Source organism: Podarcis pityusensis (assembly GCF_964106645.2).
Source record: "Podarcis pityusensis genome assembly, chromosome: 9".
Classification (NCBI taxonomy): domain Eukaryota; kingdom Metazoa; phylum Chordata; class Lepidosauria; order Squamata; family Lacertidae; genus Podarcis; species Podarcis pityusensis.
Genome location: NC_138034.1, coordinates 61,157,916 through 61,180,514, shown reverse-complemented (window position 1 = coordinate 61,180,514; position 22,599 = coordinate 61,157,916). Strand labels below are relative to the sequence as shown.

At 40.4% G+C, this 22,599-nt stretch overlaps 1 protein-coding gene and 1 long non-coding RNA gene across 7 annotated transcripts in view; one reads left to right on the top strand and one right to left on the bottom strand.

Moving 5' to 3' along the window:
- Positions 1 to 22,599, top strand: part of CCSER1 (coiled-coil serine rich protein 1) — a 701,360-nt gene that overhangs the window by 184,391 nt on the left and 494,370 nt on the right. For all 6 annotated transcript variants that reach the window (XM_081020752.1, XM_081020751.1, XM_081020753.1 and 3 more), the window contains one exon: positions 22,243 to 22,363. In XM_081020752.1, the coding sequence (XP_080876878.1) occupies positions 22,243 to 22,363 (121 nt within the window). The remainder of the gene's footprint in view (positions 1 to 22,242; positions 22,364 to 22,599) is intronic.
- On the bottom strand, positions 346 to 8,255 carry LOC308485608. Its single transcript, XR_013990651.1, has 2 exons — positions 7,982 to 8,255; positions 346 to 1,388 (listed from the first exon to the last, which is right to left on the bottom strand). It is a non-coding gene; the product is annotated as an uncharacterized lncRNA (long non-coding RNA).

Here is a 22,599-nt window from a genome sequence, read left to right as displayed (position 1 = left end):
GATTAGATTGTGTATCCAGCTAAATAAACCCAATTATCTTCTGATCCAGCTCTACCTTTATGCTATCAGATAACAGGGAGGGGGGAATAATATAAAGTTGTGCATGCAGTCTAATTGATTAAATGCATGTTTTCTAGTCTTGGGCAGCACAACTGAACCCAGTGCAACTACCGTAACTACCAAGTACATGAACACAGAATTGCAGGGCATGCTCACAAGCACTGGAATTGCAGCCAGCTTTGCCTGTGGAACTTGTATATAAAAATTTTAGCACTCTTTGTGGCATTTTTAATGACAATAAATAAATAAATAAATAAATAAATAAATAAATAAATAAACATTAAATGAATCTGGGGGTTTCTTGCTTTAAAGTTTAGTGTTGTGCCACTGTGTCCATTTAATAACACAGTATAATGAGCTGGCAGTGTAAAATGCCAGTGAAATAATTAAGGTCTCTGGGTTATTCTTCTGCCAGGTGTTCATATAATAGGTTTCTCCCACTCCTTTAGGCACATGGTAGGACAGAAGTGCTGGTTTTTTTTAAAAAAGGTTTGTGCTGTCCAGACCAACAAATTCCAGCAATTCCTTATTAACAGATCACTGAGAGATTCATCAAAAAAAGGATGCCTTAAACTGGCCTGCTTGGTGGCTCTGAGGACATTATGAAGCACTAAAATTGCATTGCAATTAACTGTTCCTTTCACCTTGCTTTGGACCATATTATTCTGCTCCTGTTGAGGACCAGCTCTTGTTTTGATGGGCTCTCAGTGGGCCCAACTGCTCCTCACTGTGACCAGCTTTCCTTTTGAGAGAGCCAATGGCTATCAGGGGCAGCTGATCATTCTCCTCAGCTGTGGCTGCTTTATTTCCTGCAAGAGCAGGTGGATGAACAAGTAAAGAGGCCAGACTGGGCCTAATCTTCATTGCCACCAATAAGGGAAACTGAGTGGTTGTGGACTCTGTTGCTGTTTTCTTCAATGCTGCTCGTTCTGTTCCTGCAGTCCATAGAATGTGGATCATCAGGCAACTGCTAGGTCCCAGTATTCCAGCAGGGTCCAGTGCTAATATCTGCTCTGGGCCCACCCTTAAAGCAACATTTTTTCAGTGGGCAATTTAAGTCTGGGATCCCTTCTTAAAATTTACCAGAATGCCGCAGAATGATTCTTCATTGGAGTTACTGCGAGAAATTATAATGGCGGCTACATTGGAGGGCTTCTATTGGCACCTGCTGTTCCCATCTCCAGGTAAGCCTCTTGGAGTTGCCAGCTGATGAAGGAGGGTCTCACCAGAGAACACTTTGCTGAGGGTCCCCTCAACTTTGAACTGGCTCTGCACTCATCAGAGAGCTGAGCCTGTCTGCAGCTCCCACTTAGCTTTCTTGCGCTTCGCTGTATGAAATAGTCGGATGTTGTTGGGAACATGTAAAAATAATAAATAGTTGAGTGATTCAACAGCAAAATAACTCTCCTATAAACTGCAACTGTAGTTTGCACTGCTTCAGAGAGCCACATTAATCACCAGGCAATAACTATCTTTGGCCTATTAGAAGTGGGTGAGATATTTTAAATGTAACACCCCCCCCCCCCCGGTTTTAATGCATCTATGTGGGGTTGCTTGTAAGTTGCTTTGGAAGAACACACCTACCGGTATATGTTTCAGCCTAGTGGCACAAATAGCAGCTGCAGTGAGATGATTTTGTGTTACAGTGTTATGTTAAACATAATCTGATCCCGCATTTAAAAATGAAACAGTGGGAGGTCCAGTTATGACCCCCCCCCCCATTCTCCTTTTCTGGCAAGTGGGGATTTTTAAAAGTAAATTTGTTTAGGATTTGGATGTTATTCAGTTTAATAACTGGCAGTAACAATAGCAATAAAATTTAGTTTTGAAAGGAAAAGTTTTATTGGACATCCTGGGAGAAATCTTATAAGCCAAATATCCCCTAGGCCGCTGTCTGTTGGTATACAGCCAAATGAAAGTGTTGGCGTAATGACCCAAGGATGTCAATTAGGAATTAATTAAGGAGTTGCTAAATTATATTTGAGCCTGATGAACAAGGCTGGGTAGAGAATGCTGCAGTGATTTAGGGGTTCCTTCTGCATCTATAAATTAAACCTGGCAGTATTTGTTAATGTTTCTAGTGAGGAAGAGCGCAACTGAACTGCAACGGAACCCCAGTGGCTTTGACTATGAAATGTGTCTCCAGAAGAAAACATTCCAGAACTTAATAGATTGCTTAAAAAGACAATTGAGTTATGTTGTTGAATAAACAGCAGAGTGGGAATGTGGAGATAGAGTAGAGTAGAATGAACACAGTTGCACAAGATTTCATCAAACTCTAGTGTGAGAAAAGACAAATTTGGAATGCATTTAATAGGTTATGGGGCAGGACCATATAGACAGAAGGAGGCTTTGGTAAGCCCTATTATCCCTTGGCCTAAACCACCCTCTCTCATGTGCAGCTTGGGAATAATATGAATAGGGTTGGCTGGCAGTGTATATTATGGACTTTTAATGCTGTAAAGTGGTAGGGAACCATTAAGACACCTTGTTAGGCAGGACTTTGGGAAGGTTTGCCGTATGGAGCTGCTCAGATAATTTTATTGCCTGCTTTTACATCTTCCTGAGGTTCTGTTTTTTTATTGCAAAATTTCGCAGTGCTTTTTTAAAAAAATGATTTTTATGTAATATATTTCTGCTCTGGGACCGTATGGTGAAGGGCAGACTGTAAATAAGGTAATGCCTGAATTTATGTCAAGCATTTCTATTTGTCATGGCAAGCCAAAATAGCCACCCTTGGGCTAGAGAGTATCCTGTGGCCATCTAGACATTGGACTACGGATCCCATCAGCCTCAGCCAGTATGGCCAGTGGTCAAGAATAGTAGAAGTTGTAGCTCAGCAACACCCCTGCTCTGTATCCCAACATGTCTTGAACATCACCTATGCAACACAAGCAAGAAAATTTAGTTAGGGCCACTTAGATTTAACTTATTTTTAGTAATCAAGGTTGTACTGCCTCTGAATCTGGAAGATCCATCCTAGCAATAAACGCTAATTGCTATTGGCAAGATTTGGCATAGGGGTAGATGTGATTGTAGCTTCTTTTCACAGTTTAAAACAATATTTTTAAGTACCAGTTTTCAGCGATATTCCAGATGGAGACAGTTACTTGGCTGATGATGAGTCTAGTTGCATTCCAATACTAGATACATGAGCCTCAGTCTATGACATCACTTTCCCAGTCATTTTTTGAATTACAGGGTTGCCATATTTCAAAAAGTAAAAACCAGGATACCCCCAAAATTGTTGAGCTAAGATCCAGGACAAAGTGGACATTTTCCTTTTGGATATTCCAGATGTATGGCAGCCCTAGGATACAAGGTCCAGCAAAATTGACCCAAGTAATAAATTCATGCATAAGTCATCTGGATGCTCTTCTAAGTGAGCAGCATTTGTAGTGCAGCCATTAACATTGCAGGGAATCGTGATATAATAATTCCACTATTCACACAGAAGTACTTTAAGCAAGCTATAAGGATAGAAAGAGTATAGCCATATCACAGGTCAGAAAACAATACAGCAGGAGGAAATAATCTGCCCTGGTTATTGTGGTGCAATTAGATATGAAATACGCATCTCAATATAAAAGTTTTACGATTATAATTTGACTTTGTGATGCAGTATCTTGATTAACACCAGTATTATCACCTGTCAATTACTAAAAAGCAATGCAGTAATTAAGTCAAGCAAATGCTCTTGCAGCCTTCTGGAGGTATAGTATGCCTGGGTATTTTAAGGAGTTCAGCAAAAGCAAAGACCCATTGAGATGAAAAATATAATCTTCACAGGTGCCCTGGGGCAGAGAAGAGAGACACTGTAATGAGCATCTCCCTCATTACGACAAATTAAGATACAACCACATTTGCTTAAAACAATTGCAAAGAGTTTTCAATTTTTTGGACAATAAACTTTTAAGAGCGTACCAGGTGCTAATACACTTTGTATCTTTCCCAGCTTGGGGATTTATAAAGAGCTAAGACAGCCTTTCTCATCTAAATGGAAATGCCCAGAAGCTGATTTGGTACTAAAAAGTCAGCTATCGGTTCTCAATAGTATGTATAACTAGAGAAGTTAAAATATGAACTTCATAGTTGCTAGAATTAATTTGCTTTTTACTTTCCAACACAGTCATTCTTAATTTATGGCAAAACATTCTGTTATCCCCTTTCTGCTTTACACTGTTCTGTTCGGATGGGAATATCCTAAACTCTGCTGTGCTCGGGGAAACATTTTGTGATAATGGATTAATACTGAATTATTATTCTTAATGTTCCTGTTTCATCCTGAAGACAGCTTGCAATATATATTACATATTCTGAAGAAGGGTTTCCCCCCCCTCCTTTCACGTTCTAGTAAGAAAATCATGGGGTAAGAAGCCATGGTCTGTCTGGATACAAAGCAGCTTCGTGTGCTCATACATTCAGCATTAAAATAAAAAAATTACTATTTTTCTCTGAATAGGCTTTCCCAGATGTCATTGGGCTACAGTTACTATCATGTCTGCCCATTGACCATGCTGGATGGGATGATGGGAATTGTAGTCCAACAATATCTACCGATCATAGGTTCGAGAAGGCCGCTGAAAATGCTCAAGCTCATGACTGATATTAGGAAGTACTTTTTGCACAACTCACTTCATTACAAAATGCTGATTATTATTTTTTAAGGGAGTAGACCAGGCTTCCTCCAGATGTTTTGAGGCTACAATTCCCAGCATCCCTAACCACTGGTCCTGCTAGCTAGGAATAATGGAAGTTGTAGGCCAAAAACATCTGGAGGGCCGAGTTTGAGGAAGCCTGGAGCAGACAAATTCATAGATGATAGATCTTTTTCAGAGCAATCTTACCCATGTGTTCACAGAAGTGAGGTCCATTGTAAGTGTGTAGGAATGCAGCCTTAATTATTTTTAGCTGTAAGCTCTAGACACCAGCAACAGGTAAAGGAGATGGCTGTCCCTGTCACTTGTGAGCTTTCCAGGGTCATTCATCACCACCAAACCTTATAAGACTGAAAGAGGAAAGGGATAAAAGCTAATAGTTAAAGGTGATTATAACTCACATAAAACAGTTAGAAACAAAAGACAAGTCGTTAAAAGTGACTATAAGGGAGGGGCATTTGATTGGCCCCCTGCTTTAAGGCAGGTGTGGGGAACTTTTGGTCCTCCAGATTTTGCTGAACTACAACTCCCATCAGTCCTAGCAAGAATGGGCAATGGACAGGGAAGACGGGAGTTGCAGTGCAGCAACATCTGGTGGGCCAAAGCCTTCCGAAACACACCTATTTAAAAGGCTTATGTTACTTTATGAATTTATGCATTTTTATCTATTTGCCTGTTGTAAACCACCTATGACATTTGCAAAGTGCTGTACCACATATAAATGAAGTAAACAAATAAATCTGTCTAGTGGTCTTAGATTTTAGAGGTTCTGTCTAAAATAATTGGTCTTAATTAGGCTTGATCCATTAACTGTTTTGCTGAATTATTTAGATGGCAGTTACTCATTTGTTACTTATTAACTCACTTAGCTATCAAGATCATAGTGTCTTTGTGCAGTTATTCCTACAATCACAAAGTGTCTGACTGAAGACGTAGGGTTGCATCCAACATATTCATATTCACAGTATGAATTAGTCAAATACTATCCTTATAGTCTGATGAAATGTGCAAACTTATGGATTAGTTTTTTTCAAGGAATGAATTTCATTCCCTTGCCTTATAATGACAGGTGTTTTTTTTCTAAAACATTTCTTTTCCAAAAGAAGAAACCTGATTTAATAGGCAGTAGAATGCCTGCTGTCTTCGCCTTAACTACCCACATATTCAGCCATGAATGCAGTACTTCTGGCAAATAATAATTTTCTACATCGAAAGTCAACTCATTCTCATCCAGTAAACATTTGAGGGGGAGAAATATATTCAAGCCACCCGCTTCACATAGACTAGGCAATGGCTCATTAAATAGCAACATGGTACAGAGTTTGTTTCAGGAAAGAGAAAGGGAAATATTCTTGTCTCCATTAAAAAGAACATAATGGAAATCTGTATAAAGACATGTTAAAGCACCGTAACTGAACACCGCCAACACCGTCAAAGTGAAATAAGCTGAAAAAAATCCCAGTAGTAAAGATTCAATATTTTATTTACACAGATGCCCACACACTTATATAGATATAGATTATATATACACACATGGGAGCTAGCTAGATGTAGAGTGTCACTAGTAAAACAAGAGACTCTGGAACTATTCTGTTGTGAAGCAGCCAGCAATCGACCAAGGAAAAGACTCCCCCTGCCTCAGGATGTTTATGTGGGCAGAAAGAGGTTTTACATGACATTCACATCCCAGGATGACTCACCTGACCCTCAAAATGTTGAGTTTCTAATATGTGAATTGAGTTTCTAGGGTGTGAATTTCATATAAGATCTCTTCCAACCAATGTATAACCTGTAGGGTGACTCTTGGGTGCCTGGCCAATTGCTGACTGATTTGCAATAGATTGGTTCCCAAGTCTCTTGTCATACCACTGACACTCTGCATCTAGCTGACTATCTTGTGTGTGTATATACCTAATCTATGTGTGCAGAGGTGTCTGTCTAAATAGAATATTAATCTCAGAAGCATGCTGGAGGTAACATCTAGTACTACAGGTAGTGCTTTTTCCCTAGAAAAATAAGTGCCAGTACTCACCATGAAGTTGTTACGCTAAGTGCCACACCTTTAACAACAAAAAAGAGAGATGCCGGTACTGCGTACCCTTGAGCACCCCCTAAAAAAAAAGCACTGACTACAGGTATGATTTGTTATGATACAATGGGTAGTTTTTTGCCTATTGTATATTAACAAATGATTTTTTGTTATGATTTTGTTATTGTTTCTTCCACTTACATTTATGTTAGATTAATGATACTTCAATGATTTTTTTGTGCGGGGTCAGACTTAAATGCATGAACTTCTATCCCTAAATTTAACGATGAAAATACAAGGTGCAGATTGTGCATGAAGGTAAAGCTTAGAAAGGTGGCTGTTCTCAAGTTGTTTGAGGAAGAACCAGGGGTAAGCAGATTCCCTTTGCCAGTTCCAACAAGCTAAACATCATCTGCTCCCTGGGTGGTTTCCTCTGCTCTTGCTTATACTAGGATAGCCCCAGTGGTTTGCCTGGGTACATTGGGTCCCAGCTAGTGGAATTATGGTTTGTAGGAGTACACTGGGTGACATCTGATGGAAATTGTCCACCAGATCAAAAACAGGTGGTATGTACATCTATGCATGGCCTAGATTTTGAACTTTTCCCATGGAGATGTTTTCAACAGTAACAAGAGCATTCTATGTAATGAAAATATATTTATGTTGAAATAAAGAAAGACATGCAGCTTTTATGTAGAAAAATGGCATTATTTTAGATCCATAAAAGAGCGTACCTTGTAATTTTAGAGGGGATATTGAACATATAAACCCCAAACACTGATATTCAGTTCATTTCTTATATATCATCTCCTAGTAGGTTGATATTATATTAGAACTATAATAATGCTTGCAAGCTATTGCAGTTTATATTTGGATTATGTTTGCTTTGACTGTAAAGGGTTTGGTATAGACTGTAATACTGGTGGGTTATGGACCAGACACAATAACAATTCATTTTCTGGGATTCCTGCTTTTGAGACTTCACTGCTTGTCTTATACTCTAAGTCTCAAAGTGTAATATCCACTTGTATCCAAGGGTTGGCAAATACCTGGAATAGATAGGCAAGGAAAGTCAGCAACAGATTAGTTAGCTAATCTGACAGTGAAGGAAAAGAGAGGAGGGGGAAACAGGGGGAGGAGTTCCTCACATTGAGAGTGCATATGTGCACAAGCACATAACTGATCTAGAAGCACTGTAGCAGATACTAGCATAGAATTTGTTGTCTGCTATTACCTAAGTTTTTTGGTTAGACACCTTCCCACTTTGAATTGCCTGCATTTCTTCTTCTGAAGCTCCACGTGGATGACATAGACATCAGGAAACCAGTTCTGGGCCTTCAGGGCTCCTAGTCTCCCACATAACACATAACACCAAGTACTTGAGATGAATAAGACGACATCTCCACTATTGCTAGCCCATCACCTAGCTTTTCTTGACTTGAGTAATTTGATATTAAGAGCAGCGCATTTTCAGGCTTGTCTTCATGTGTGTGCTGCTTCAAGCCCATTGATCCTACTTGGAATGGAATTCCATTCAGTTTTTCTGGTAAGATTCTAGAAGTCATTGGCCTTTCTCCATGTTCTAAGTCTCCCACCACCCACTTCTACAGCTGTGGATGTGGCCAATAAAGCCTGCTGTTTCCCATGTGATCGTGATTCTTTATTCTCCATTGGGAACCTCAACCTCGTAAGTAGCCGTTTGGTGATAAGTACTGGCTGTACTTTTAGACTACATGTTGATGATGTAGTTCTGTGCATACAAACTGAACTGGCAAAGAAAGACCTCCTGTACTAGGGAAACAACATCTGTTTGATGGTGGAAATCTGTGAGTACTTGGACTGGAGGTATTCACAATCTTGGATTTGGTCTGCTGACACCATTCAGTCAGTCATTACCTGCACACTTGCTACCTCAGTCATCATAATTGTACAAGTGTGTAGTTCAGGCATAGGCAAACTCGGCCCTCCAGATGTTTTGGGACTACAACTCCCATCTTCCCTAGCTAACAGGACCAGTGGTCAGGGGTGATGGGAATTGTAGTCTCAAAACATCTGGAGAGCCGAGTTTGCCCATGTCTGGTGTAGTTACTAACTGGTGAACTGCCCTTTGCTGATATCAATTACTCACATCTGTCTGCTTGCACAGTGCTGCCTCAATAATTGTTTTCTGTTGGTTTCTGGTGTGGACAGGAATTCCATTCCCTTTATGACTTTTCTGTAGCGAAACCAAATAGTTTAATGGCTGTTGTTTGAGAAATTTGCCTTTCCCCAATTGCCAAGTCTTATATGTGTCTCAATTGTGTGTGTGTAAATATTGCCCATAGTTGAAAGCATTAAAAAAAATTCCTGCCTTTTGAAGTAGTGGGAAATCACTACAGCAGATGAAATGTCTCTGTGCAGTTATGAAATGAATGAAATGTAAGTGGGAGGCTCATATCTACATTGAGGAAATGTTGTGAGCAAGTAAGCATAAATGATGACGCAAAAGCTGCTATTTTTGTACAGTAGATTTATCCTCTGGTAGTGATGGTGAAACTGCCTTGCTTTGAATGGCTCCTGACTTGGCATTTGTGGACATAATCTGTGAATGTTCGAAAAATAGTTGTTGTTTTAAATTGGCTCTGTTGTACTTTTGGAAGGACAATGTATTTTGTCATGTTGTTGGAAACAGATACCTCCCAGCCCTAATGAGGAACGATTGAGGGAGTTGGGTATGTTTAGCCTGGAAAAGTGGAGACTGAGAGGAGATATGATAGCCATCTTCAAATATCTAAAGGGCTGTCACATGGAAGATGGAGCAAGCTTCTTTTCTCTTGCTCTGGAGGGCAGGACCTAAACCAATGGATTCAGGTTACAAGAAAGGATATTCTGACTAAACATCAGGAAGAACTTTATGACAGTAAGCTATTTGACAGTGGAACGGACTCTTTCGAAAGGTGGTGGACTCTCTTTCATTGGCAGTTTTAATGCAGAGGTTGGATGGCCATCTTTTAGGGATGCCTGAGTTGAGATTCCTGCATTGCAGGGGGTTGGACTAGATGACCCGGGGAGTCTCTTCCAACTCTACAGTTCTCTGATTTTTTAATTCACTCCACCAATCACTCCTCATAATACTTGGGAGCTGCTGAAGATGGTGTTCCGATGCAATCAAGGCTTATTCACTGCAGTTGGATCTTGACGGGTGGGGTGAGGGGCAGAGATCACATGCAGGCTCTGAGGGACAAATAGACCACAGCATTCAAAGAGGAGGAGGAGGAGAAGAAGCAGAAGAGAGTTTGGATTTGATATCCTGCTTTATCACTACCCGAAGGAGTCTCAAAGCGGCTAACATTCTCCTTTCCCTTCCTCCCCCACAACAAACACTCTGTGAGGTGAGTGGGGCTGAGAGACTTCAAAGAAGTGTGACTAGCCCAAGGTCACCCAGCAGCTGCATGTGGAGGAGCAGAGACGTGAACCCGGTTCACCAGATTACGGGTTTACCGCTCTTAACCACTACACCACACTGGCTCTCAGCACATTTCTTTCATATTTTGAATTATCTGCAAAAGTCTGTTCATAATCCTGAAGTCCCAGGGTTATGGTTCAACAGCATTCTATGCACATCTGGTTTTCTAAATATACAACATCTATAGATATTTGGCTTCTTAGATGATGGGATACTTGCATTAATGCTGGAAGATGCCAACATACTGCCTGATATAGGTATGTTAGTACAATTGTCTATGTGGCGGTTTCAAGCTCAGGCTGGTTGTTATTCAGGTTGCTGTTCCTGTTGCCTGCCATGCTAGCTCCTATGGCAGTGTACTGTTAAGTCTTACACACATGAACTAGTGCTTGTCAGATAATGAGCTAAATGTTAAAAGACCAAGAGTGCTCCTTTCTGTCCAGTCCCTCAAGAGGAAGATGACTCTATTATCAAACCCTTGTAGTGACCTTATCCTGATTTTCTCATACATATTTATTGGTGTTCTAGTGGTATTCTGAAAGGATTATCTCCTGTCACATTTTTAATGCTGTCTGCTGGTGAACACCTTTTAATTGCAGATATTAATTTGCATTCAAATGGGAGGCATCTGGTTCAGCTTTGAAGTAAAAGACAATTTACAAGCTTTCCAAATGGATAATCTGGCACAATTTCATGAAACTTTATTTATTATTTCAGATAGGCGGAGGCAAGATGAATACAATTGTCAGATTATATCCTCCTTGATTTCTAATTAACAAAGTTATGTTTTTGTTTATTATTATTATTATTAGGGTTGCACTGAATGTTCACCTTGAGCCTGAACTTGTGAGTTTTTGAGGGAATGCTCCCCACTCCTAGGTTAATCCTTCTGTTGGCAAGTGTTTGTGGCCAAATGGTTTTTCATTCTGCTGCTGATTTTCAGCCAATTTTTTCCTGTTTGATTTCTCTGTTGACTGGGATTGCTAGTTAGGAATCATGTACTGAATGTGATGATGTTACTGCGCAACTTAACCAATCAAATCTGACTGTGTTCTGATGGCAGTATGGGCAGATGAAACCCATGAAGACTGAGGACAGCTGTTTTGAAGGCTACATCAGGGATCACACATTTTCACAGCCCCGTACTTATCACAAGGGTGAATTTTCTGCACAAGTAGATTTTCACAAAATAGGTCCTCCTTTGGACTCAGTCCCATAATCTCCAACATGGTGCAGTGGAAAACCCATCTTTTGGAGCACACTCCCGTGCAAGAGTATGCCCCCCCCCCGATGTTCCAATTTAATTTAATTAGTTGGGGACATGCAGTCCTGACCCATTATGCTGTGAAATTACAATATATCCATTCTCTGTTCTTTAGAAGCTTCATGGCTTGTAATCTTGAGTAATTGATTCATTTAATGCAGCTGCAAAGTTTGACATGCATGTAATTTTACATGCATGTATAATTGTATTGGGGGGGAATAACTCATGGTATCAGCTCATGAGATTTTCTTTCTTACACTTCAGGCTAAGTGCATCTATATTATTGCAACCTACCATATGCATCATCCCCCCCCCCCCCCCCCGCATAACAGCCACAGATAACATTTGTAAGTAGAAGTAGGCAGCAACTATCAAATATACAAATACATGCTTTGCCAAGTAGCATGCAGATGCTTATGGTAATTTAGTTGTTTAATATGCATTGCCGGGATTTCAAAGATAATATAGACAGCAATGAATTTTGCAATTTTAACTAAGGGTAAAAGGTAAAGGTAAAGGGACCCCTGACCATTAGGTCCAGTCGCGGACAACTCTGGGGTTGCGGCGCTCATTTCGCTTTATTGGACGAGTGAGCCGGCGTACAGCTTCTGGGTCATGTGGCCAGCATGATTAAGCAGCTTCTGGCGAACCAGAGCAGTGCACGGAAACACCGTTTACCTTCCCGCTGGAGCGGTACCTATTTATCTACTTGCACTTTGACGTGCTTTCGAACCGTTAGGTTGGCAGGAGCAGGGACTGAGCAACTGGAGCTCACCCCGTCGTGGGGATTCAAACCGCCAACCTTCTGATCGGCAAGTCCTAGGCTCTGTGGTTTAACCCACAGTGCCACCCGCATCCCTAACTAAGGGTAGCAGGACACAAAGTTATCATGAAAAATCAAACCAAAGGATGAATTTACCATTATCAACTTATACCTAACAGATCACCTCATCAAATTGTTCATATACGTACCCATCATGTATATTCTAAACCTATTGCACTACTTTTCCAAACCCATGATCAAATGCAGACATAGCTCTAAATCAGGCATAGGCAAACTCGGCCCTCCAGATGTTTTGGGACTACAACTCCCATCATCCCTAGCTAACAGGACCAGTGGTCAGGGAATTGTAGTGCCAAAACATCTGGAGGGCCGAGTTTGCCTATGCCTGCACTAAATCATGGTTTATTGTTACAGGAACAAGTCTGCTGAAGCCTCAACCTCACATCCTTTCCCTTCCCCTCTGTGCACTTGATAAGGAGTCAGCGAGTTTCCATACCAATAAAAGTTCCCTGTGACATCCAAATTGAGGTTTATTCTAACTATGATTACTTCAGTTCCCAGAATCTCCAGACAGGGCTGGGAAAAACCCTTCCTGAAACTCTGGAAAGCCACTTCCACAGTGTAGACAATATTCAGCTAGGTAGATTAATGGGATAACTCGCTGCAAGGCGGTTTGCAATACTTGTGTTCTATGCTGTTTTAGTATTTCTCTGTTGACTGTGGTTTTTGTCATCAAAATAATTGTGGTTTTATTTTTGTTTGTAACATGCGTTTGGAAATGTTGAATAAGGAGCATGAAAAACATTTTGAAAATGCATCCGTCGATATAAATGGATGACTTTGTTGCATGCTGCGGTTTGAAAAACGAGACGTCTGAAGATATGTGAAGGGTTTCAGCTAAACTTCATGAACAGTTGTTGAGCCAGCTGTAGATAGCAAGTTTGATCCAGTGTGAGAGATGTGTGTGTGTGTGTGTGTGTGTGTGTGTGTGTTTATTTTTAACATATGCTACATTCTTGTGTCAGGGATTGTATAAAAAAAATGTGAAATGCACAAAACGTATGCCTAATTGGGCATTTTTTTTAGATCAGACCACACTTTCATAACAATGGCTGTCAGGAAGCATGAAAAAGTATTCCTCTGTTGCTTAATTAAGCCTTGAGCTTTAGTAAGAAAAGTAGCCAAACAATTAATTAATGATTAAAAATTAACTGTGTGTTCTCTCTATTGATTTATGTGGATAATTAATATAGCAGCATTATAAGGTGTACACTGTCCTTCGCATAACTGTTGTAATAGATGAATGTTTTGCATGAAATTAGTTAAAATCAGCATTAATATTTCTGGTACAGAATCATGGAAATGACAACATGTAAGTACAAGGTGCCATATTCTTCATTTTATGTCTCTGTGTGCATCAAATATGTGTGTTGAAGAATTTGAAAAAGGAAGCTGCTTTTATTTCTTTAAAGACCTATCATACTTTTTCATGAGGATAAATTATTCGGGTTTGAAATGCTACTTAAAATTCCCCAGATGATGAGAATATTTCTAAGAGACTTGGGTCAGGTGTATGCTACGTCGCACCAGTTAACATCATCCAGAGGTTACAATTCAGTGGAGGTGAAGACTATGTAAGTTGATGGTAGATAATACTGTTTAAAATGAGATGTAGAAAGCTCAGGAGAAGTTATTGCAAAGGGGGGGGGGGAATCAATAGACAGGGAGATTGGTTTGAAAATCTCTTCTATTTTAAACTTCTCTGATTTTCCAGATTTGAACTAATACACCACAGAGTATCTAATAACAGCAAAAATTGTCACAATGGTATTGCTCAGCACCTGAAATGTAATTGCACTGCAATGTTCAGCTATGTGGGCATAGAAAAACACCACACACACACACACGGACACACACACACGGACACAGCTCTACTTAGGGCAGAGCTTAATTTTCATGTTGGTGACACACTTTTTAGACATGCATCATTTTGCGACACAGTAATTCAGTTTTACTAGCAAGACGGAGGTTAAACTAACCCAGGCTTCCTCAAACTTGGCCCTCCATATGTTTTTGGCCTACAACTCCCATGATCCCTAGCTAGCAGGACCAGTGGTCAGGGATGATGGGAATTGTAGTCTCAAAACATCTGGAGGGCTGAATTAGAGGGAGCCTGATAACCTCTTTCCAGCCCCTACACGCAACACAGCTACACGCTGTAGCCATCATACTAATGTGTCATGACACACAGTTTGGAAAGCTCTGGCTTAGGGCCTAATTAAGGAAATTTCTTTTCTCTTAAGCAGGTGCTTAAATTTGATACTTTCAAGGCAGGATGAGCCCGTGAGTGGCCTGTCTTTGAGTACATTGACTGCTTTCTCACATTAGCACTAAGTCATTGTTTAAGTATGGTTTCTTCAACAAACTATGCACCATCTCATAGAAGGAGCAAGCAAGCCACAACTTGTTTCTCCAAAGGTTGTTATCCCACCATTCTCCTTTCTTTGTGCCTTTGCAGATTGGTGAGCATTTGGGGTTGGGTGGTCAAGCAAACAGTAGTGAGATACAAACAGTAGTGAGATTATGTATGAGATGCTGTTGCTCTCATACATAATGCCAAACCATAGTTAAAACAAACCATGGTTCAGTTGTGAACATGGCTCATTAGGCTGTGGCATGATCGGACCATATGTTTTAATGAATTTCCTTTGTTTAGACCACATATGAGTTTGATAATGAAATCATTACCGAATGTGTATCTTTATTTAGCAACTTTGTTTTGATGCTTTTCTTTTCTCAAGTTGTATTTAATATGAATAAGACTATGGGACAATCATTCCTTCTCTTCAGTCTGTTTACCCCACAATACACATTGCATAGAATGGATGGCCTTTGCCCTACATTATCAATGTTGCGAGCTGTCTTCTATTTGAAGGGCTGTCCAGTCTTGGGCCAGATCATTCTGTTTCCTTTTTGTATCAGTTCTACATGTGCTCCATCATAGCTCTCCTGTAATGGATTTTTTTTAAATGCATGAACAATTTGCAATTAGATTGAACGCCTTGTGTATACATTCTTCCCCTAAGATACACATTTCATATGGCTTTCCATGCATTTCCTCTTAAATACACACTTTTGTCTGCATACTGTATTAAAATACCAAAACTGCATCACAGAATTCAGAGAACTTCATAAGCCTATTCATAGTTGGGTTCCTATCTGCGTATAAGTCTGGGACGAGCAGATTAGGCCTGTTTTATTTAAAATGCAAACTGAACAAATTTATCTTCTATCCACAGCCCAACCCAACTCCATTTTAAAGGTAAATGAAAAGGATTGCCCCTTATTTCTGAATATTCCAGCCTAATATAAATGAGCACGCAAATTATTTCAGAAGAAATCAACTCCATAGAACCTGGCAGATTGCTGCTTAGGATCAGTTAGAGTACACAATGACAGTTTATTATTATTATTATTATTATTATTATTATTATCATTATTATTATTATTTACTTGCTCATATACCCTGCTCATCTGACTGGGTTGCCCCAGCCACTTTGTGAAAGTGAATGTTCACACGATTAATGGGTTTGTCACTAAATATTTCCGAGCCTGTCCACCCAAAACCACTGTTTCCAGCCAGGAAATTGGGAAATATTCAGGGCAACTCTAGGTGTAATAAGATGTGTAAGATTTCTATAATTTGGAACATTTTGCAATCACCTTTAAAAAATTTCTTTTAAACTGCTGTTCCTTGGACAAATGTCAAGTATCAGTTTTAGACTTTTTCCTAAATTCCAATCATCTAAGATGGTAATTGCACACTAGAGATTAAATCATGTTCTTATAAGTAGAGGTTTAGTGAACTAATTAGTAGTATGTTCCTAAATAAGTTCCAATAATGTGTGTGATCATGCGCTCCAAAATGCAGCTAAATGTGTTTCAATGAGGTCCAGTTTAATCTGGGCAATTAAATTGTTAGTAGATTCAGCTTGTGCATTATAAGCAAAGAATGTTTCTGGTTGCCCATTGGAAATCTTGAGACTGGGGAAGTATGTGAAGTCACATGTATTTGTGGCTTGGCTCGTTTTCGGATTCACAAAGACTTAGATGGCTTGAAAAGTGGTACAACATGTAAAAAAATAATGTGTCTGTGGTTTCTTTCTTTTTCTTTGTTATAGTAGGCAAATGGGCTTGAGCAATTAAAAAAGAATGATTTCTAGCAACCATTAGGCACAGTTGCAGGAAAGTCCTGAGAAACAGGCCAAAATGGGGCAGGGGGAGACCTTTCCCAAGGGTAAAAATACATAGTTGCACCACAGAATCATGATGTCCACAGCAATTTGGCAGAATTCCTTCTTATTTGGGCTCAGAGCTTTAATATACCACAGACACATATAGCTCACTGGCAGGGATTATGTCCCCCCCACCCTTTCATAATGAGCAGGCCACAAAACATCTCACAGAAAGCGATGCTGGAAACATTAAACTGTGACATCTTCCTGCATAATAATAGCTTGATGAAACATAATCAGGGTTGTCTTTTTCCTATGCTGCCAAACCAGAAGCACCAGCATCACATTATCCCAGGACCTACCAACCCTTTAATGATATATCTGCTCTAAGCTCCATTACATAATGATGTGACATTTTGATAGTTTAATGCTAAGTTGTTCTTCTGTACTAGCTGAGTACTGAAGAGGAAAAAGCCCTGTTGGTTGTGTGCAATGTATGGGAGATCTCAATGTGCATAATGTGGGTGTGCTTCCCTGTTGTTTGGATCACACCATAGAAATGTTTTTAATGAATTCTTGTGCAATTGTATATTGCCACTGGTAAACCTGCTGGCAAAGAGCTGAGCTGCACTGAACTGGGGTAGCTCCTAGTGCTATCCGTCATGGCTGCAGTGTGGCCAGGTGTGTCACAACCTCATGTGTGGTTGACTGCACAAATTTCCTCTACCTGATTGACAGACTGTCTCCTGATGGAGTTTTGATGAAAGGGGAGAAACCAAAGCAGTTGCTCCACGTCACTGTATAGTTGAGGTACTGAACTCTCTCTCTCTCTCTCTCTCTCTCTCTCTCTCTCTCTCTCTGTGTGTGTGTGTGTGTGAGAGAGAGAGAGAGAGAGAGAGAGAGAGAGAAAGAGAGAGAAAGATGGAGGTACTACTATTTCAGTAAGTAGAAAATGACTGCATCCTTGCACCCACTTCTTTCCTTCATATCAAATTTCCTTCGCAAATTAGAGTTGGGAATCTGAGATTAGATACCCATGCAGTGGAATTCGCCCCCAGTTCCAGTCACCACACCGAGACAGCTTTAGGTCCAAAATAGCAGAATATTTTTTGCAGAATATAAGGTTTCAATAATACAGTTCTGGACATTGATCTATACATACAACTTGTAGCCTTTGCAGATATATGCATACAAGTATAAAGTATTTCTGTTGCTCCAGCAAATCAAAACGTTGCACAGACAGACTCATTCACTTCACAAGACTGACTCTGATACACAGACAGACTCACTGACGGATGAGCTGACATTCCCCAATCACTTACTGTATTTTTTGCTCTATAAGACTCACTTTTTCCCCTCCTAAAAAGTAAGGGGAAATGTGTGCGTGCAAATGCAGGCAGCGCAGCTATCCCAGAAGCCAGAACAGCAAGAGGGATTGCTGCTTTCACTGCGCAGCAGTCCCTCTTGCTGCCCTGGCTTCTGAGATTCAGAATATTTTTTTCTTGTTTTCCTCCTCCAAAAACTAGGTGCGTCTTGTGACCTGGTGCGCCTTATAGAGCGAAAAATACGGTATATAGCTGGCAGTGGGCCATTACCATAGCAACTGGCTTGGCTGACCATGCACCTGTTGGCTTATCTCCTGCATGGGGTGCTCATGAAGGAAATTAACCTCTGCATTTAGTTCCTTCAACAATTAGCACATCATGTTGAAATGGTGGGAGGAGGGGTAAAAGAGGAAGTTATTATTTATATATTGGAAAAAGTTGAATAAAAATAAAATCTAAAACCCACCAAACAAACAAAAAACAGACATCCACAGCTATAGGGAACTGCACTGTATATACAGTGTGTTTGTTTTCTTTTGTACTGTAGAACCTCTTAACATCCCCAGAGGTAATTGGATTCTTTTGATCCTTGTAGTTTTCAAAAGGGTCTGGCCAAAACAGTAGCTTTATGAATTTTAACATTATTCTGGATGCTTGCATTGCTCAGTTGTGACAGAAATGTCAGCAAAACGTAAGTTTCAATGTTAAAGTAAATAATTTGCATGTATACTTAAGCTTTCCAGGATAAAGGTCATAGAAACATGCAGAGCAGTATAGGATGGAATATTAAAAATTGCATTACTTACACATTCAGGGGCAAGTATTTTTCTATACCAAGTATAGCATTGAACAGCTTGATTTCTTTATGGATTTCACCATGATGACGGCAGCACAAATCAATTGTCCTTGGTATCATTAAATCCAACTATTAGGATGATGTAAGTCAGCATTTTCTCCATTGGGATCCTTTCTTGACAATACGAAGTAGATATAACTGTATTCTTTCATGACTATTGTGAAAGAAGGCGGGAAAACAGATAAAGCTTCATAGGATGTAATTCATTTGGTAGTAATGGTCCTATTACAGTAATTACAATTTTGTCATTGTGACTGCAGTGTTTAAAGAACCTGGCCTGTGGCTTAATTGCAGATTTATAGCAACTAACCCTTTGGGGATCATTGTCGTCTGTAATCGCATTCTCGTAACTAATGATTTAAAAAACAGAAGTTCTGTAGCAATTCCGCCGCTGCTAACCACCATCAGTTTCATTTGCTTCTATAATGTTGAAATGTAAGATAAAATATGGGCCTGTTAAGGATACTATGTATGTTTGTATGTATTAAATTTTTACCTTGCAATGCTCAGCCCACATAGGGGACTGGCGTCCAGCTGCTTAAAGCAGCAGAAGAAAAATAATAATATTAAATGACCTCTCTCTCTCTCTCATTCTCTCTCTCTCTCTCTCTCTCTCTCTCTCACACACACACACACACACACAAATACAAATAACAACACTGAAATATCAATGTTTTTAATTAAAGTGCTTTGGTACCCAGTAATTGGAAAACCAAAGGTCCTTCTCAAGGGCCATTTCCCCTAACCATCCCAAATGCTGCCTCTGTCAGCATCCATTCCCCTGTCTGTCTCTGAGGGGGAGATGGGTCAGCAAGGCTCCGTCCACCAGTTCAGCTGGGGCGGCTGTCATTTGACGTATTTGCTTTCCCTTTTCCCTTTCAAATAATGTATTTTAGATTGTAAGCTGTGATTTTAAACTAGGAACTGCTTTGAGTGCTTTGGCTGCAAGACAGCACATAAATGTAGGAACTCAATAAATTGAAGCTCTTTACTAGTCTGGATAAATTCTTTCATTTGGCATGAGTGCCTGGGTGCCTCAGAGGATGACCTAAGAACCCAGGCAGATGTACATCAGACAAGACCCTCCTTCATACGTGAACTAAGGTTGGCATACAAAACTGAAGGTGAGGGTGACCTCACTGAATGAGGTGAGGCAGGTGGCTCCTAAAGAGAGTGTCAAATCACAAGTGGGGTTTGATATGCTGGGAATCAGAAGTGGGGAGGGGCCTACCACACTCATATTCTGCTTGTGGGCATCTGATAGGCATTTGGTTGGCCAACATGAAGATAGGAGGCTGAACTACATGGGCTTTTGGCCTGATCTAGCAGCAGGTAGTGGTTAAGAGCGGTGGACTAGTAATCTGGGGAACCGGGTTCGTGTCCTCGCTCCTCCACATGCAGCTGCTGGGTGACGTTGGTCTAATCACACATCTCTGAAGTCTCTCAGCCTCACTCACCTCACAGAGTGTTTGTTGTGGGGGAGGAAGGGAAAGGAGAATGTTAGCCGCTTTGAGACTCCTTCGGGTAGTGATAAAGCGGGATATCAAATCCAACTCTAATTATTTTATAACTTTTTCAGTGGCGCAGTGCCCTCTCCATAGAGGCTCCCCTGGCACCCACACTGTGGTCTATTCAGTGCCAATTGAAAATCTCATTTTACAAAGCCATTAATTTTTATATATGGGCGTTTTATTCCCTAGCCTTCATCATATGATCCCATTGTATGTTATAATACAATAAAAAGCAATATTGTTTTAAACAATAAAGCAACAAACCAATAGAGGACATTCTTTTTGACAGCCTCTAAACTATCCTCCTTTTCACAGAGGTCTGTCTGACACGTTTATTATATAGCTTTCACCTTTTGCTGATAGCACACCACATTACCCTGACCTTTGACTCTATCTTGAATTTTTATATGACTCTTCCATGCAAATCTTTCATCTCTGCTTGTTGTTATTTATTACATTCATATCTCACCTTTCTTCTAATGAGGAAGCGGTTTTTCTTTTCAACACCCAGAGAAGTAGATTAGGCTGGGGAGTCAGTGACTGGCCCAAGATCACCAAGTAAGCTTAATGGCTGAGTGGGGATTGAAAACCTGGTCTTCCATGTCCTGCTTCAAGACACACCTGCACCTCACTGTTGTGGGGGTAAACATCTGCAGCAGGGAGCCTTTTGTATCAGTGGAGGCTGTATATGCAGTTGAGAACTACAGTGACTGGCAGAGGCTTCCCAGGGCTTCCCAACCCTACTTAGAAATGCCAGGGATTGAGCTTGGAACTTTCTGGGCTCTTCTTGTTCTACTCAAGAGTAGAACTACTGCTGAATACCACCATCTGTATGCGAGGCAGATGCTCTCCTGCTGAGTTATGGCCTTTCCCCACCAGTGTAATATTGGTGTATTAGTGGTGTCAGTATTTGGTACATAAACTGTGGAGCCATGAATTTTGGTTGAACCTGAGGACGAAGAAAGTCTGGCTGAGTTGCTATTTGCGATTGAACCTGATGCTGGAGAACAGTGATAGCTAGAACATAAAGGTCAAGGTTTCCTGTATGTTTGCAGGGAGATCATATTTAACAAATAGAACACTGTGAATGTTGCTCTTATACCATCTTTGCCCCAGGGAGGTGACTCAGTGGGCAAAAGCTATAGTTAAGTACATTATAAGTAAGCAGTAATTCAGTTATCTCAGCAGGGTTGCTAATTAGTGTGGGTTGCATTCGTTTTTATTCTGCTACGTACCTGACCACTGGGAACTGTGTGGAATCTCCCATCTACTTTCAGATACATCTAACAGCTGTCAGGTAGTTATGATTCCCAAATGTCTTTAAAAGAAAGAAAGAAAGAAAGAAAGAAATGGTCTAATAATGCTAACCCTTTCAATCACAAGTTCACCTTAGGGGAAATTTTCATGTTTGTGCTTCACGATAGGTTTTCCTTGCTCACAGCTGATTATCCAAGATGCTTTCATAGTTTGGGCCTTACTGGAAAAGACTGAAAAGAAGGCTGTATACTTCATAAATGAAAACAAAATTAAGCATGGCATTAGTGCTGAGCTGGAGAGCCTTTGACCCTGTTGTTGCCATACAGCTCCCAGCAGAGCAAGTCAACATAGCCAGTGATTGGGGATGATGGGAGTTGTAGTCCAACAACATCCGCAGAGCCACAAGTTAGCCACCCCTGCTTTAGTGTCTTATATATACTTTCCCACACAAGATGTATGAATACACAAGTTCCTTATAACTGCAAGTATAACAGCCTTTTAAAACCCAATGTCCTCCATGATTTTTGGTATCTTGCATGCTGAAATGGCGTCTGAGCTCTGAAATGTAGCATTCTAGCGTAGCTGAGGCCTTAATGGGGACATCAGGCACTAAGAAACTACATATGTCAGGACTGCTTAAACTTCCCATTCTCCTATTAATTCAGAGCTGAAGCATGCAACCAGCAGGCTTGTGCAGTGAACCTGTTGCTGGACTATACCGCTTCAGACAGTTAGTGGAGAAGCCCATATTTAAAATAATGTCGGGAAGGAAAAACCAGAAATACATTGGTGGTAACCAAATTACTGTTATTTTGCAGTTTGCCGGGAAGATTCACACCAGTCTATAGTCTCGTGTGCTGCTGTGCTGCTTACTCCCATTGAACCAACTGCTGAAGGAAAGAAGAAGGAACAGCCAAAAATGACTGAAGTGACCAAACAGTGAGTGAGACGTTACAATATGCTTCTGGTTTGCTTAGCAAAAAGTGAGAATAAGTTCTGCCCATCAGGATTCGCACGCTGCATCTTCCTCCACTTTCTTCTCAGATAACTGACTTAACAAGCGCTTCTGACCGTTGCTACGTATACCAGAAAATTTAGGTTACACAATTAAAGTTGATTTGGTGCTGTTGCACAACAACAGAGTGTCTTATGCAGCCACCTTAATCTCTGGATGC